General features: G+C 37.7%; 1 protein-coding gene across 1 annotated transcript in view; it reads right to left on the bottom strand.

Annotated features, from left to right (window-relative positions):
- nup210 (nucleoporin 210) overlaps window positions 1-18,550 on the bottom strand; it is a 66,160-nt gene that overhangs the window by 40,966 nt on the left and 6,644 nt on the right. Inside the window, exons 4-17 of the mRNA XM_073823031.1 lie at window positions 18,249-18,407; window positions 18,068-18,136; window positions 17,132-17,238; window positions 14,899-15,039; window positions 13,838-13,975; window positions 13,555-13,710; window positions 10,471-10,660; window positions 8,972-9,117; window positions 8,671-8,889; window positions 8,420-8,593; window positions 8,142-8,334; window positions 6,562-6,668; window positions 2,759-2,863; window positions 2,550-2,651 (exon numbers count right to left, since the gene is read on the bottom strand). Coding sequence (XP_073679132.1) covers window positions 2,550-2,651; window positions 2,759-2,863; window positions 6,562-6,668; window positions 8,142-8,334; window positions 8,420-8,593; window positions 8,671-8,889; window positions 8,972-9,117; window positions 10,471-10,660; window positions 13,555-13,710; window positions 13,838-13,975; window positions 14,899-15,039; window positions 17,132-17,238; window positions 18,068-18,136; window positions 18,249-18,407 — 2,006 coding nt within the window. The remainder of the gene's footprint in view (window positions 1-2,549; window positions 2,652-2,758; window positions 2,864-6,561; window positions 6,669-8,141; window positions 8,335-8,419; window positions 8,594-8,670; window positions 8,890-8,971; window positions 9,118-10,470; window positions 10,661-13,554; window positions 13,711-13,837; window positions 13,976-14,898; window positions 15,040-17,131; window positions 17,239-18,067; window positions 18,137-18,248; window positions 18,408-18,550) is intronic.

The raw sequence follows: 18,550 nt of genomic DNA, 5'->3' as shown, positions 1-18,550 counted from the left end.
TAGCTATCGGTATCGGTAAAAACCAATATCGGTCGACCTCTAGTTAATATTGTTGTAATAGTCTCTTAAAACAGGTTTACATGTATGCAAGTTCAAAAAACACTTTAGTTTTCTCCAAAATTAGATTTATTTTTACCCCGTTTCTAAATGATTCGTAAACGACTCGTGTGAAGCAGTTCGAAGAATCAGTCTCTCTAAACCCCTCCTTTCAGTGAGCCCTCACTGCTGTGATTGGTCAGATGGTGCAGTCCTTTTGGATTGGTCTACCGCTACAGCGCAAAACGAAACGCCCATTGGCATAACTGAATGACAGCTGCGGAGACCTGTTAATGCATAGAAAAGATAGCCTCGATTTTACCCTATCAATTCGAGCCGGAGTCTGACGATGAAACGGTTGAAGTGTCACATCGACAAGAAACTGTTTTGCAAGCACGACCGGAGCAGGACGTTTCTCAGTGGGTGTCATATGTTAACCGTGGACAGTGTTTGCAATTTGCTTTTGTAAGCGAACCGGGCACACCTCTACGTTGTGAACTTCAACACTGTACAATCCATAACACTGCGTTAAGCCATCGTTTATCATTATCATTACTTAAACTAATAAGGCAGACAGACAGTCAAGCTGCATCAATCCCAAGACTTTTTAGACTACATTGCACTCACAGCTGAACAACAGAACTACAGAAACGCAAGTTAGCCGCTTACCAAGACATGTGCGGGGTTGTTACACAGCATAACGTACACAAAGACGTATTTTGAACGATCGCTAGAAAATACAAGTATTAATCATACTTACAGGTAGAAGTTCAGAGGAGCAAGCCGGTCCAAATAAACTGGGCACTGATCCATTTTTTTAAAACCAAGCGTTTGGTGAATCTCGCGTTGTAGTTACTCCCCAAGATTAGAAAAGCAGTCATCAGTAAAATGACGCGAACACAACACAAGATTGGCATTGGACTGCTGAGGTGTTGAAAAAATTAATGTTAACCACTGATAGTTTCATCTTTTGGAAGGGCATATAAAACAAATTCACTCTCACAGGCTGTCACAGCGCAGGGCGTCTTCTTGACATGATGTAATCCACGTGAAAATGGTAGGCCTGCTGTTTGTGGGCGGGCAAGTTGTTCGTGAAATTGAATGTGGGCGGACATTACGCAAATGTGTAGCTCGTGACGTGTGGCCGTTACAGAAAAAAGATTTGAATTGCTGACGACTCGTTTAGGCGAATGTGAGCCGACTCTTTTTTTTGATAGACAAAAACTTTATTTATAGTGCACTGTCGGCGTCACAACTTTGCAGATAGTTTATGTTCACATACAGCTACATGACACACTACATGAAATATCATATTTGAAAAGGCATAATAGGGGCACTTTAATGAACACAAGAATATAATCAAAGGAAAATTTGGACTATGGATAACCTCCAAAACCCCCAAAAAAGTGTGGGAAAACAGATGTGCCAATAAATGCAACATGTCCCTAAAATGTTTACGTTCCGAGGCAGATAGCCGGCAACAGCCATTTTAGCCCTGCTAAAAAAAAATGGACATCATTACAAAATGTTATAATGTTTTACTGGTTAATGGTAGCTGTAATGGTGCCTGTTAATCTCTACTGATAATCGGTCACCTTCTATTGGTGGCTTGTTAAACCACTAAATCCTAATGGAATATGTCCCCAAAAACAGTACAGGAAACCATTTATTAATGCTTTTAATGGTTAAAAGTTGATGGTTTGTAATATTTGTAGTGGAAACAATTAGAATTTCTGTGATGATTTTTTTTTTTTTTCAGCAGAGAGGATAGGCCTAGTTTGTGATTTGGTTTTAGTGACTTAGGAGTCCTCTTCACTACTCCTAATGTTTCACAGATTTAGGAGCTAGTTTTAGCGCTAAAATGCTTTGTGAAATACTTTAGGAGTCCTAAATTTAGGATTGACACGCCCATTATTTTTAAGATTTTCTCATAAATCGGCAAGTTATGAGCTACTTTTAGCCTTAAGTTGTTTTGTGAATACGGGCCCAGAGCTGAGTTTGGAGTTTGTAGAGTTAAAGCTCTAGGAGGAGCAGCAGTCAGAAATTTTTGCCTCAGAAAAAGAAGAATAACTTTAAGTTTAAATAGTCTTTCAGTAAGTTAGTTTTCTCAAGTCAACCTAAAAAAGGATAAAAGATAAATCAATAAATCTCTTTATTTAGGACAAATTTAAAACATTGTAAATATGTTTAGTTATTGTAGTAGTAATAACTGCCTGTTTTTGCAAAAAGAGTTTCATGGCCAGTTAAAAAAATATATTTTGGCCGGTCAATTTTATCACACCACTGGCCATTGGCCCTGGTTACAAGTCTATGATCTTCTAAACCCCTGACAATATACGTTTGCTTTTCTTATTAAAATAAGGCTATTGTTTGCATCACACCACTAGACAAAATTAGCTATTTTAGATGTTCTCCTTTGTTTTGCTCTGAAACAGTTTTTTGCTGTAAACAAAGCGCCGCAAATACCACCGACAAAGCTTATCTATTGAACACTCTTTTATCTTAAATGTTACCTGAGTGATTCCCTGGGACTCCTGGAAAGTGACATCTGCGATTCCCCCAACGCTCGCATTGACGTAGAAATAACCAGAGCCCTGCTGCAGAATCAGATCCGCCTGCAGAGAAGCAAAACACCAGCCGCAGGCGTCAGACACACCAGACAAGCTCTTCCAGACAATCCAGAGAGATTAGACATGTGTGCGGTGGAGATGCGTGAGCTTACCGTCACATCGGGATGGTTGTATATGGTGATGGTATCAGGGGTCACCCTCACATCCTCCACTAACAGCAGGTCAAGCGTTGCAGAGACGGGGCTCAGGGGATCAAACTAACACAAACATGAAGACAAATGGATCAGAGCTCAACATCAGAATCAGGATTAGTAATGATTGAATACATACAAATATGAATAGTTATTCTCCTAATTATTGTTAACTTTGCAACATGCTAATACAATTAGGACAGGAACGAGATTATATATACACATTATATACGTGGAACTACAACCTCTGGGAAAAATTATGGAATCACTACACTTAGATGATGTTCACCCATTTTTTTTACTTTAAAACAAATATACCAAACACAGATATGACACAAAACAATTGTTGTTTAATTATTCAACACACTGGTTTTGTGAAACTTACCTCAAACAAATGAAATTGAAATAGTTGAATAAATGGAAAGCTATTGTCCATATTAAGTAGAGGAAAAAAAAATACAAATAAAAATCACAGAATCAATGTTGAGGAAAAAATATGAAATCAGCTTGTAATTTGTATTTCTGAAACGAATATCTAAAATGCTAATTAGTCATCAGTTAAAAGAGAGTGCTTACAGACTTTAACAAGCTGTTGAACTTGGCTGATTGTAAGAAAACATGTCCCCAACAAGAAAGCTGTCAGTTGAAATGATGAAAAGGATTATAAAACTCCTTCAAGATGGAAATACTTCACGGAGTTTGGCAAAAGAAGCTGGATCTAAGTTGGAAGTTGTTTCTGAAATTCGGTGTAAGCATAAACAAAATAGAAAGATTATCTATCAAGGAAGACATCAAAGTGTCAAAATAGAAAACTTAAAGCAATTTGCCTTGAAAACAGAAAACGCACAACGAAACAAATGAAGAACAAATGTGGAAACAGGAGTCGATGTGTCTGACATGACTGTAAGAAACCGGCTGAATGAAATAAGATTTACATATATAAAGGCCAAATTAAAACCAAAGGTAACACATTTACAAAATCTACTTGAAAATGTATGGTGGAAATTGAAAAACTGGTCCATGACAAGGCTCCATCTTGCAAAGTTGGAACCAGCTTGATGAAGAATATTGTTTTTCATTAGTGAAGTCCATGCCCTAAAGAATTCAGGCCGTCATAAATGCCAGAAGAGGAGCAACAAAGTACTAATTGTGTTTTTTGGTTGATGATTCCATAATCTTTTTTCTTCAACATTTAATGATTCCATAATTTTTTTTCCTGTACATGATATATATTTGCTATGAAGTTAAAAAAAATGGGTGATTGACATCTAAGTGTGGGGGTTCCATCATTTTTGCCAGGGGTTGTAATATGTGCTCATTAAAGGACCTGCTGCCCAAAAAGAGCCTTTCAAATGAACTTGAAGTTCAGGTAGAGAGTAGGCTAGGTGTTAGGAGAGAGTTATCGTTTTGACGCATCACCATTTGGGCTTCCTGTGCCAGTTAGCTTTGTTGTTGGCAACAGTAGCTGTAGTGATGTTGTGGGCTGATGTGTGTGGTTAGAGTCGTCCTGCTGAGGAAACGAAACTGCTCTTGAGTTCTCCAAAAATGGCTACAACGGTTCAGCCACTCCCTGAGTCTCTGGTTGTGCTCACGTTCAGTTTGATGGTTCATCTAAACCAGAGACCCATTGTACTAGACAAACCAACTAGTCAACCTTATGTAATTGGTTGCCAGCTAACTATTCTAGAGTAGTACTAGGGAATCAACTCCAAAATAGTCAACTATAGAACAGGAATTGACAATAAATACATTATGCTATTGTTTGCTTTAAGTATTTTGAACTCTGCTGTCCAAGCAGGTTTTTGCGTCTAAGACAGGAGTTGACAATGGACAACAGACAATCACAGTTCACTTCTAGAATAATGTACTCACCCCCTTGTCATCTAAGATGTTCATGTCTTTCTTTATTCTGTCGTAAAGAAACTATGTTTTTTGAGGAAAACATTTCAGGATTTCTCTCCATATAGTGGACTTCTATGGTGCCCCTGAGTTTGAGCTTCCAAAATGCAGCTTCAAAGGGCTCTAAATGATCCCAATCAAGGAAGAAGGGTATGATCTAGTGAAACGATCAGTTATTTTCTAAAATTTTTTTTAACAATTTATATACTTTTTAACCTCAAATACTCATCTTGTCTAGCTCTGCGTGTTCCAGTTCATGACCGTTAGGGTCATCTAACTTCAAAATTGTTCTACACCGGTGGTTTACCTTTTTTTGGAAAGAGCGTTTGACCTAGGGCTGGGCGATATGGTAAAAATGTATTCTCGATAATTTTTTCCCATATTGAACGATAACGATATATATTTCGATATATTCTGTTGATGTTGCCAGCTTTAAAATAGTATCCCAACAGTGACTAAAGCCACAAAAATTAAAGGGTTCATTAAATTACATTTTAAAGTATAGTTTATTAACAAAAACAGATTACAGATTTGGTCTTAAAAATTAAAACAACTTACTAAAATAAATTTAAGAAATAAAAGTTGTGACAGAGTATGGTAAATGAGAGTAAATGTACAAAATGTAAACATAAAATTATTGTAAAAACATAATTTGTAACAATTATTTATTTATTTATTTATTTAATATTTATTATTATTAACAATTGTTTATTTTCTCTATTATAGGTTGAGCTATTTAAATTAGAGGCAACCACTGCATTTTGAAACAATCTACAGTATAAATAACAAAAAATTACGACACAGTTCTTTCTTAATCGTATTAAGTGCAGACAATTCAGCCATAATCAAAGTAGGCTACTCTCTCATTATTCTAATTGCAAATAGAGACCGAATATTTCAAGAATGATACAGAGCATAGACACACAACCTATCATAGCCTACATGCTAATAACAGCTTAGATATGTAATGTAGCCTAATTTGTGTGCATTGGGGAGTCACTCTCTAAACAAGGGGGATTAAAATTGCTTTTGAATGCGCGTGCGTTTTTTGCTTTCGGTTTCAGTTTTAACAATCGCGCCAAACTCTCAGCTGAGCTGAGTCACTTTTCAGATAGCCAAACCACTTATATAACGGAATTCGTGCTACCTATTTTTGTCGACAGTTTCAACATCTTTGGATAATAACTCGAGGTTAGTTTCACTTTCGTCGCTGCTTCCACTCTCTCTTTTTTTTTGTCGACCTGGTGTTAAGTTTGCTTCGCAAAGTGCGGTAATAAATGAACTTTGTACTTTGACGTGCACACGCACGCTGCAAGCTGACTGACTGTTGTCTCATATTTCTGCTGTGTGATTGGCTCTTAGATTAATCCATATCGAACAAAAAATGTCTAGAGCTTATCATCGTTATTAACATAAATTTTATCGCGATTCGATATGATATCGTTTATCGGCCCAGCCCTAGTTTGACCTTCTTTGTATGCTAGGTAAGACCCTTTTTTCCTAAGCTGGGATCATTTAGATTCCTTTGAAGCTGCTTTTAAACTGCATTTTGTAAGTTCAAACTCAGGGGCTCCATAGAAGTCCATTATATGAAAAGAAATCCTGAAATGTTTTCCTCAAAAACCAAAATTGAAGAAAGAAAGACATGAACATCTTGGATGACAAGAGGGTGATTTCATTATCTGTAAAATTTAGTTCTGGAAGTGAACTACTCCTTTTATATTCAACTAAATCTTATTAACATCTATTCCATTTAATTGCAGACTTGATGGGGTTTCAAAAATATCATTTTCATTTTAAAAATCTGCACAAAACTATTGTGAAAGCAGGCTGAGCTTGTCATGAAATACTTGAAATTAACTCACTCCACTCAAAACGGCTGCTGCCTCTAGATGGGACGTCTGATAGCCGACTGCGGTCACAGTGATGGCTGCCACACCTGATTCACGATGAACAAGAACCGTCTGATGACCTGTGGAAGGCATCACATATTCAAATTAGCCTTAGGGCTAAGCAGTGTGATTGTATATGATTGTGTGAGAGTAGAAATGTGTGAACTGGTAGAATAAATATGCAATGCAATTTCATTTTATTTTTTTAAGAACTTAAGACACAGTGGTTATGTATATAGGCATCTATAGAGTCGTGTCAAAATTCAGTGCTGCCCTCGACTAAAGATTTGTAGACTTTAATTGCCTACATAGCCTAATAAGCAGACATAATGACTGGAGGCTGCATTAATATTTTAATAATTTATTGATAAACTACTATTTAGTGATCCGTCTGTTCGCATGTTTCATACGGATTACATAATCTAAGAATTTTTGTTTTCCATTTGAATTGGTTCATTTGAAAGTAGACATTTTGCTCTCTACAGATATATGTTTAATGCCTGTAAGGCAAGTATTCACAGTTTAGTTGATTCTTTTTCTTAATGCGCTCAAATTCACAGAAACCGAGAAGGCCAAAAGCGTATCCCGTTTGCTTTCATTATCTTACAAAAGCACAATGTTTTGTTGTTATTCTGGTTAGTTGACTATTAGGGGCAGCCCTATCAAATTTGATACTTTTATTCATGCAATTAGTTAAGCAGAAGGTCAGATTTCAGATGAAGAAAGTGAAAACACTTCAGGTGTATAGCCTGGTTTATACTCGGAGCGTAAAATGTAAATGACACGAATACTGACGAGACAATGGAGGAGAATTTGGTTTCGCGGCAAAAAGTAAAAGTGCCCGTTTGGCGATATTTTGATATTAAAAGACCACTTCTTAAACCAGAGAAAGTGAATATGATTGGTTTTCGTGGCAAAAAAATAAAAACACTGTCACCTCAGCCAGTTTAGTTTTAATTTTCTTTTAGTGTTCATTTTGAAAAGCCTCTTGACTTTGGCTGTTTACCTGACATTACGCTACATTGTAGGAGGCTTTTTTAAAATGTGTTTTTATTTAATTGGTTCCACAGTGTTTTGTTAAATGTTTTGTAATTTATTAGTCAATATATAATACAGCATGTGGTGTAGGCCATGCCTTGTCTCATTCGTTTTTGTTAATAAACATTATATAAGCTAGTTTGTCTTTGTTTCATTATTGCTGTGCGTTAAGAATATTAATAAATCCTCTTTCAAGCATTTGTTGTAGTCTGTGAAAGTGAAAGGTGTATAGATGTAAGCACAACAGACAATTATCTTTTCTTGTAAAATGTGACCAAGAATGTAAATTCGAAAGTGAAAGTGAAAGCGTCAATAACCTCGCCCCCCATTTTACGGGTAATACCGGTTTTGTCACAAATTTATATACCGGTTATTAAAAGTTTCTCAATGTGACATCCTTAATTGTGACATATGCTGTTATGCATTGTAAAACTTCTCAAAGTAATATCACGTTTGTCATTCCATTCATTATTTCTTGTAATTATCAATGGTCTGAAGTAAACACAATAAGGTACCATGGAGTTTTTTCTGTTTGATTTCGTCCTCTTGTATGTGTAGCTGCATGGGCATGGTTGGTTCGATGCTCGCCAGGGAAACTTTGGAGGACTCCCAGATCATACTCAAAGAGCTAAAGTTATCGAACTTCCTGCCTTGCTGATCAAAGGCCGCCACATCCAGCTCTGGGTTGTGATAATTAGAAACCGGCACCTACAGAACAAGCACAAACGCTCGTCAATCTCCTGTCATAATAAGACTAGAAATATATCTGAGACATACGAGTTTGAGTGCTCACCACTTGTTTGTTCTGCTGCAGCAGAGGGCAGGACACATCCAGCTGCGGGTTCACATAAATGGGCGTCAGCGTGAGACGTGACGGAGGTGCGCACACAAACTTCACCACAGCTGGCTCCACAGCAGGGAAGGGGTTCGTCACAGTGGGCTGGTTACCAACAGTCACTGCTAATACCTGGAAAGTCACAATTAATTGAGTATTTCAAGCATATCAGTCCACATTACTAGTGGATAGTCAACAGCTCTTCTGACCTGTTCTCCCAGAGCCCGGCATGTGGCTCTGACCAAATGTCTGGAGTATGTTCGTGAGGCGGGTCCGTACAGAGACAGCGTGACGCTGCTGTGGTCCTCAGCCGTCAGGTTCCTGAAGAACTTGGAAGGTTCCAGCACCCAGGGCTGGGGGCCTCCTTCAAACGTCATGTCTTTAGAGGAGCCCAATGTCACCACAGCCACAGACACGGGGTCAATCGGCTGTCAAAGAAAACAATGCATGTAATCAAATCACTGCTCATTTTTCCTCCATCTTTTAAACACGGAGTATTAAACCTCTTACCTTGAGAGGGGGATAGGCAGCAATGGTGATCTTTGCGCTGAGGTGAACATTACCATGGGCGTAGCTAACCAATAGGCTAGTGTGACCGGGGTTCAAGGCTTTAACTCGGACCCCACTGCAGTGGCCCTGACCTGGGGGAAGTCTACCTGAAACCACACACAAATGCTCAAAATATTATACATACATACTACACACACTTCAAAATGAATTACATAACACATTAAATCTGCAAACACTGAAATCAGTCAGACTGAAACTGAAGCTTTTGTGACATTTGCCTCCTTTATATTTCAAGATGAAATATGCACTCAGTTTGTTTCACTGGCTCTTATTCATTTTCACACATGAAATCTTGCCTTTTTCTGATAAAAATTGTGATTGCAGGCATTACACCAAACTTTTTTGACAGAAAACTGCTGGAACCACTTTCAAACTTTGTAGGTGGCCACCAGGTTTGCACACATCTCAGGAGGGATTTTGTCCCACTTCTGTTTGCAGATCCTCTCCAAGTCAATAAAGTTTCAAAGCTGATGTTTGGCAAGTCAAACCTTCAGCTCCCTCCACAGCTTTTCTATGGGATTAAGGTCTGGAGACTGGCTAGGCCACTCCAGGACCTTAGTGTGCATCTTCTTGAGCAACTCCTTTGTCGCCTTTGCTGTGTGTTTTGGATCATTGTCACGCTGGAATACCCATCCACAACACATTTTCAATGCCCTGGCTGAGGGAAGGAGGTTATCACCCAAGATTTGACGGTACATGGCCCCGTCCATCATCCCTTTGATGCGCTGCAGTTGTCCTGTCGCCTTAGCAGAAAAACACCCCCAAAGCATAATGTTTTCACCTCCATGTTTGACGGTGGGGATGGTGTTCTTGGGGTCATAGGCAGCATTCCTCCTTTTCCAAACAGGGCGAGTTAAGATGATGCCAAAGAGCTTGATTTTGGTCTCATCTGACCACAACACTTTCACCCAGTTCTCCTCTGAATCACTCAGATGTTCATTGGCAAACTTCAGACGGGCCTGTACATGAGCTTTCTTAGACGGTAAAAATTGTCAGATTAAACATTTGGGTTGAACTTGCGTTTGGTCACATTGTTTTAATCTCTTTGAGGTGCGGCTAAAGTTTGTGTCTTCTCAGCATCTAGGGCAGCATCTACTCAACAAAGACATTACTAAATAATGATATGAAATCATGCACTATGGTTCCTTGTCGATGTTTTAAATCCAGCCTGCAGTATCATGTGTGTAAACAAACAGCACGAGTCGTTAGTGATTTCCGCTTCTAGAGGCCGCTCTCATATGGTTTAATGACAGCGGAGCTTCTCAGCCGCTTCAGAAACGGACGCAACCTGGAAAAACTATCGGCGTGGATTTTTGCTGATAAACGATAGTTCCACCGATCAACGATCAATGCAGATCAACGATTGGTTAACCTTTAATCTGTGCTTTTGTGTTCCATGCAAGTAAGAAAATTCTTCTTGTAACATCAACTCAACTCACCCTCCAACAACTGAAAGATGTTGTGACTCTCTATGTCCACCTGCATGTCAAAGTGAGAGCAGTCACTGAGGGTCACTCTCTCTCCATCCAGCTGACCAAAGATTTGCAGCGGCAGATCCAGATTCAAGCCCATGCGGGCCTCCACCACACACGGGCTGAACTCCATCCCCACCGGCTCAATCACATACACCTGCAGGAACAACACACAGCAGATTAACTCAGTATTTACATTACACATGTTCGTCATTTAAAAATAAAAAAACGATACAAGAATATTCAATCCTTAAAGGGATAGTTCACCCAAAAATGAAAATTTGATGTTTATCTGCTTACCCCCAGGGCATCCAATTTGTAGGTGACTTTGTTTCCTCAGCAGAACACAAATGAAAATTTTTAATGAAAACCGGTGCAGTCTGCCAGCCATATAATAGAAGTGGATGGGCACCAGACATTAAGTAAACAAAAACATGCACAGACAAATCCAAATTACACCCTGCGGCTCGTGACGATACTTCGATGTCCTAAGACACAAAACGATCAGTTTTTGCGAAAAACCGAACAATATTTATAATTTTTTACCTTTGATACACAGCCACGTCCATCTCTCCTGCGCACAAGCTCTTCATCCGGCTCGTGACATGTGTAGCGTTCTGGCGTAGAATACGCAAACACTGGAAGCGATCTGTCGCATGTATACAACACTCATTGTTTACACAGAGCACAGAGATTGTGGGTATAGCGGCTATTCAAAACGGAAATTACTTGCGCTTATCCTGATTGTTCAAACTGATTTAAAGCTAAAAGATTACGTTTGCTTGCGCAAACTCATCCGGGACTTTTCACTGATTTCCCCTTATGGCATTTGCATATTCTACGCCAGAGCACGTTCACATGTAACAAGCCGGATGCTAAACTCGTGCTCATGACAGATGGAGTGGCTGTGTATCAAAGGTAAAAAATGATATAAATACTGTTCAGTTTCTCACAAAAAAAACATTGTTTCGTGTCTTAGGACATCAGTGTATCGTCACGAGCCGCAGGGTGTAATTTGGATTTGTCTATGCATATTTTTGTTTACTTTTAAAGGTCTGGTGCCCATCCACCTCTATTATTTGGCTGGCAGACTGCACCGGTTTTCTTTAAAAATCTTTGTTTGTGTTCTGCTGAGGAAGCAGTCACCTACATCTTGGATGCCCTTGGGGTAAACAGATAAACATCACATTTTCATTTTTGGGTGAACTATCCCTTTAACTAGAGATGCACTGATTGTAATTTTCCTGGCTGATTCCAATTTTTTGTTAGCATTACCTGCCGATAATAATTTTTGAACATACAAAACAAATATCTATATACTCTATAAATGCATTTACGCTGCAAAATTTCTAATGCACAAATAATTTTAAAATATTACCGTTTTAAATATTTTTTAAACATACAAATAAGAAATATTGGGAAAATGCAATGATACTTTTAAATATGTAATCAAAATGACTGTTTTAATAAGTGAGACATTCAGTCATTCATTAAAACAGATTTGTTCAAACAGCAGATTCGTTCAAAAAAAAGAGGCAAGTGACGGTATTTATGAATGGTTTTCTGAATCATTGACTCACTTGATTAGTTCAAAAATGCAGATTCATTCAGTAAAGAAACACCACTGTGTTGCTCAGAGACACAAAGCAGTTCTGCTGTGACTTTGATTGGAACCATTTATCAACGAAATGGAGCAAAAACTGTCAATATTGTGTCTAAAACTTAACTGCTTGTTTATTAAACTACTGTTGTATAACTGTTGTGTGTGTGTGTGTATATATATATATATATATATATATATATATATATATATATATATATATATATATATATATATCAGTGTCACATTGCAATCATGTTGATATTCAGGGAAACCTTGTGCAATGTTGCAAACTAGGGATGTGACCTCATGGCGCAAGATCCGATGTGTTTCGCGAGATCTGACTGGTCTCACAATATCCTCGTAGTGTTTGCATTAGAGCTGCATGGTTAATCGGTAAAAGATCGCAATCTCCATTCAAACACCCACACGATCTTATTCCCAAATGACAACAATTCCGTGTTGATCGCGTGGGTGTTTGAACGATGTGTGAAAGTCATTCAAATCTGCATTAATGCTGCTGCTGATCCAGAAAGACCAACACAAACTGTCTTTTCAACCACATAATGATCGTCATTTCTGTGTTACAGACATTTAAATAACAGAAGTACTGGGATAAAAGTTTATAGTTTGGGTATAAACACTTATTGTCTACAGTAGCGATCAAAATGAAAGTATCTTAACACTTGTGTGAATTGTAACACTTATCCTCTTCCGCCAGGAGGTGGTGACAACTGCACGTTTAAAAAAAAAAAGTATTTATTAACTGAGACACTGACTCCTTAATTTTTTTAAATTTAGTTTGAATATATATTTTTTTAAAACTTAAGCAATAAACATTTTGTCAGAACCACTAGTAAATTGTTATTTAGATTAGATTGTTTAGATTTCTATTTTTCTTTAGAATCGTGATCTCCAATTTCTAAAAAAAAAAGGGATTTTCAATTTATCCACAATCATGCACCTTTAGTTTACATGTTTATTACAGCATATAATTCATTAAAATAGATGTTTTATTTCATAAAGTGCAAGTTCATATCAAAATGCACATGCATTTTGTTTTTTAGCTGAATAAAATACTATTTTTCCCCCATGTATTTCATCATTGAGGATTCCTTTAAAAAAGTTTAAAAAAATCTTGTCTCGTCTCGTTCTCGTGAACCCAGTCTCGTGGGATAAGTGTCTCGTCACACCCCACTGCAAACCTAAATCATATATTATAACGATCTTTTTTTGTACCACAGTATGCATCTCATTTGTTTTAATTTCTGCACAAGTCTCTCTCATTTACTCAATCAGGCTGCACAAACCTCATCTGGCATGACACATACACAAAACGGACCGGCTCAGAATCGGCAGACAGATCATGCGGAAAACTGGCTAATTCCAGTCCAATTGATGCATCTCTATCCATAACAGTAATTTAAAAAAATCCTGATTGCTGGCATCACCTTCATGTCTCCATAGTGCAGTGGGTTTCTCATGTCATGGGCGTAAATCGCACTGACTCCAACATCTCTGACTGTGGTCATCATGCCTTTCACTGTGACTGTGGCCACTTGTAAGTTAGTGGACGACCAACTGAAGTTGCCACTTCCTCCAGTTGCCTAAAACAAAGAGAATGTGCAAAGTTGACCAAACAAGGAAGACTACATTCAAAATCACTCCCTCTCATGCATTTATAAGATTAGAACGCTAAACCAATAATATGTTTGTTGAAAGAATGTAGGACACCTTGATGGTGTACTGGTAGGCTCCCTCTTTAGGCTGCCATGGAAATGTGAGGATGGCGGGTGTGAGGACGATGGGGTCGTAGATCTCCACATCCTGCTCATTACGCACAGGAACAGAGAGTTCGTGGACACTTCCTGCCTGAAGACACAAATGAGGTTACAATATACTACATCAGTGTCAACCCAGCAATACTCAACACTGGGAAGATGCACATAAGTGGGGTGCAGGGGCGGACTGGCCATAGGGAGCACCAGGAGAATTCCCAGTGGCCTGGCAGCCAATCTGGCCCGCTGCCCTACAATTTATTGTTATTTATATTGTTGTTGTTTTTGTTGCCTGCCAAATGTACCAAAGTGATTATTTCTTAATTCGCCATTCAATAATGAAGCTCTAATAAATCGTGTCTTGACTGGCAATGCGATTGCCAAAATGATGCGAGATTCTACCATTCTACTATTATTTACCAAAAATAATACCAAAACATGGTTACTACAGGTGAGCCATGGTAATCACAAATTACACCATGAAGTTTCACCATAGTATTTGTAGTAAAACTCTGGTTACACAAATAGTAATCAATCTGCCAAAAACATGGTTACTATGCTTTTAACATAGGCCTATTAAGACAAAACATGACCCATGATAATGCAAAAATGTTCAGTTTTAAGACATTTCTATAAAGATATATTCGAGATGTAGCAATTATTGTACACATTTTGCAACAAGATGTGTTGTTGAGAAAGGACAGGTACAAGAAAATTAGTGAAAAAAGTAAACACACACATGAGAGAAAGAGAGATGTCAGAGAAAATTAAGAGACTAAACAAGAAAATTGGAAGTGCAAGAGATAACCTTTAATTATTCTGTGTGGCCACAGCCTAGGGATTTAATGATGATGGCCATACAAACTCTATTGTTGTCCGCGAATCAAAATTTGGTGTGGGTGTATGGGATGGCCTGAATAAGTGTGAGATTTTTCTTTTTTTTTTTGGATTTGTCCCAGTCCGCCCCTGCTGGGGTAATTATTATCTTAAAAGCTTAAATGAGAGACAAGCACCTACTTGATCAACAACTGCTTTCAGTGTGCCATCAATGATAGTCTGACCACGTTTCAAAGCTTTCACATGGTGGTAGGATCCATTAACAGACGAGGACAGAACCTCAAAGTACTCTGTAGGGAACGTGGTTTCTATCCGGATATTCTGTGAAAACAGGAGTTATTAATAACAAAAACACACACTTTCACAAGATGTGAATTCGACAAAAAATAGGGAAAACTATTTGTTGATAAAGAATTTTCCAATCCCATGTTCAAGAGAACAGAAGCATGACTTCTAGGAAAACTGATGCAAAACAGAAATTGCCACTGAGGAAACCACTCTGTTTTTTTTTTTTTTTAATTAAATGCAATAAATTTCTTATGATTTAGAATGTACTTTCTAACCGCTCTGACAAACTTCATCTGTGAGTGATTACTGGCAGATGGCTTACAGTATGTCTGGGACGACTGCAGGGTTGCCAAGTCTGCACTCTTCCTGCAGAATTGCGCTAATTTTAAATTTCTGCGCTTGCTTTTTTTCTGCTAAAGTGTTAAAGGTCTGACATATTGTATTTGAATGAAATGCTTGTATTGCACTGCAAAAATGCTTTTCTTACTTAGATTTTTTGTCTTGTTTCCAGACAATAATATCTAAAAATTCTTAAATCAAGAAAGATTTTCTAGACGAGTAAAAATTATTGTCTTGTTTTCAGAAATTAGTTTTTGCTTAGAGCAAGCTAAATAATCTGCCAATGGTGTAAGAAAAAAAAATCTTATTTCAAACAGAAAACAAGATTATTTTTCTTACCCCATTGGCAGATTGTTTAGTTTGTTTCAAGCAAAAAATGCACTTAATTTTGACTTGTTTTTTTTCTGAAAACCAGACAATTTTACTCATCTAGAAAATCCTTCTTGATTTAAGAATTTTTAGATATTTTAGCTGGAAACAAAACAAAAAATAAGAAAAGCATTTTTTGCAGTGTGAAATATTTTACCGATTTTATTTACTCCCAATAATAAAACTGTGCTAGATGAGTTTCCTTCACTGTAGGAAGCCTTTGAGCTCCTGTATGTTAGCCTGGAAAAAATCCAGACCCTAATCTATTAAGATTAAGGGTCTGGCATCGAGCAATGAAACGGGCCTAACTCGAGGGGCGGCACCAAGCGTGCATTTGAAACTCTCACTGCACGCAATTGGATAACGCCACGACCAATCACAACAATACACGGTGATACACGCTAACTGATAGATTAAACTCATATCCAGTCGGCAAAACAGCAAAAACGTCCTTCTTGCAAATGAACGATTCGAGCGCGGTTTTCTGTTCCTCTTTTATATGAAAAGCCAAGTCTAACTCATTCATTGTAGCGGCCAAAGCCGTTTCAAACAACTGGTGTTCATCTGTAGCCATCTTTCAATGTTTACTAAATGATTCCAGACGTCGCAGCGCTGTCGTCATCTGCTTAGCTCGCCTCTGGCCCGCCTACATCAGATACATCGATTTGATTGGTTCCCACAACTGCTTATGTATTGCAGTAACGTGCATCATTGCTCGATGCCAGAGTGTCTTGCAGAGACAATTCAAATTGTGCTCTCGTGAGACCTCTGGATTCCAGGGTACCTGTATGTTCCTTTATACTTCTAATGATGAGAGAAATTTTCACAAAAATTGTTAGTGAAATAACCCTTTAATCTAGTAACTTTTGACTAACTTTTCACATACCACTTCATGCACTGTGTAACGGTTCACAAAATTCACTGTTCAGTTCAATACAACACAGTGGTGTCATGTTTCAGTATGTTTATCAGTACTTAATTTTTTACACATTTTTTATTTATCAAAACACCATAAAGTATTAACTTTTTTTTACTTCTGAACACTGTAGTGTGCCGAACAACAGTCGCATCTCAGATCAGCATTAACATTAGTTTCTTATTTATTCTGATTTTCAGTGTTTTATATTTAAACTTTGTGTAAGTTATTTTTTATTTAATATTTGACCTATAGCACGGTGTATTTGTATTCATTTTGTTAATAAATTAAACATTCTATGTTTAATATTACTGAGTTTGTTGTACTGTTTTGTTGTCTATTAAATTAATTGACAGCAAATTGACAAACCGGTTTAATATGCATACACATGTATCGTTACACCCCCACTCCACATATAATGAACTAAAAAGAGGATGAAATTAATTCCATGACTTTGACAATCAAAATCAAAGACATTTTAAGCATCCAAAGTCGACTTACATCAGAGAGATAAATCTTGTGACCAGACTTATCAAACACTTCAATGAAGATATCATATTTCCTCCCTGTCTCAAGAACCCAGCGTTCCTCAGGATGAATCTTGAACGCTAACAGACAAGACAACAAAACCAAAATCAGCCTTTCATCACATTATTTCACACTCAAAAGTACAATCAAAAGTGTTATCCATTTACTTATCAATTTAAGGGGAGACACTTCAGGCAAAAAAGCTGTTTTGTCATGCCCCTGTCAAGTTTGAGATTTTGGCCTTTTTGGTTTTTCATAAAGTTTCAGACTAGTGGAAAGAAAACATCCAAAAGACACTTAACAGTGTTTCTTTTATTGCACTTTATCTATTTGTGTCAATAGATTTCAATTACAATCCATATTTTTAAATGCAGTTTTCCCAAAATTGTTTTATTCTCCTACACTGAGCCATAAATCTCCACTTCAGTAGCATTTACACACACCAAACTTTACATTTTTATTCCTGTTTATGTCTTGAAGGCTTTTACAGAGGGATTTGTTCGTATATCATTTGCTTGATTTTATTCCCCAAAATATTGTTTATTCTGAATTATGGAGTGACAAAATGAGATTCCTTCTGTAAAAACATTTGACTGAAATATGTCAAAAAATTTAAACAAGAATTTTGAAACTGACTTCATCCAGTGTTTAGATTTTTGTACTAGAAATGTATTCAAATGAACACATTTAATTAAATAATGGCTCATTTGCATATTTAGACCTAACATTTTAGAAAACTTGCAATACAAAAAATGTTTGCAATTATCAATGTAATCAATCAACTGTGTAAGTAAGGTCATAACTATTAGTTATTTTTTTACCATATTCACCTGCAGTGTTTCGCCTTAAGATAAAAAGTAGTCAAAACTGCTGATGGGAAGTTTATGCACATTAAATAAAGAGACAAACCCAAGTATCCAGGCTCCACAACATAGATGGTGCTGTTGGGAAGTCGGGAAACGCCCTGCATCCCAAGACCTTTACATTCAGAATGAAGGAAACCAACTGATGCAAATGCACAATCATCTCTAGACAAAACATGCTACAGTTACTGAAGCTGAAAAGTGTTTGGCGCTGGTGTGAAGGATACTCTTGTGGTCCAGCACGATGTTGGTGTGTCCGTGCTGAAGGGCCAACACTGTTGAGCTGCTCCGGTCCAGGTTTGCCACAGGGGCATCTGGATTTCCATTGGGGGAGACCACACTGTTCTGAAGGTGAAGCTCATACTGATCACAGGGCATGGACAGCTCTGAAAGTGTGGAAGAGAAGTATGTCCACTGGAATAAGACCCAACATGGCCAACCCATATGGACGTTTTGTGCCCATTTAAATTAAAACAATAACGATTAGCAATTGTTTAGATAATCTAGAGCAAGGGTGTCCAATCCAGCT

This window comes from Garra rufa, chromosome 18 (genome assembly GCF_049309525.1).
Source record: "Garra rufa chromosome 18, GarRuf1.0, whole genome shotgun sequence".
In the NCBI taxonomy this organism is placed as follows: Eukaryota; Metazoa; Chordata; class Actinopteri; order Cypriniformes; family Cyprinidae; genus Garra; species Garra rufa.
Note: the sequence above shows the minus strand (reverse complement) of the source record. Positions and strands in the feature narration are given on the sequence as shown.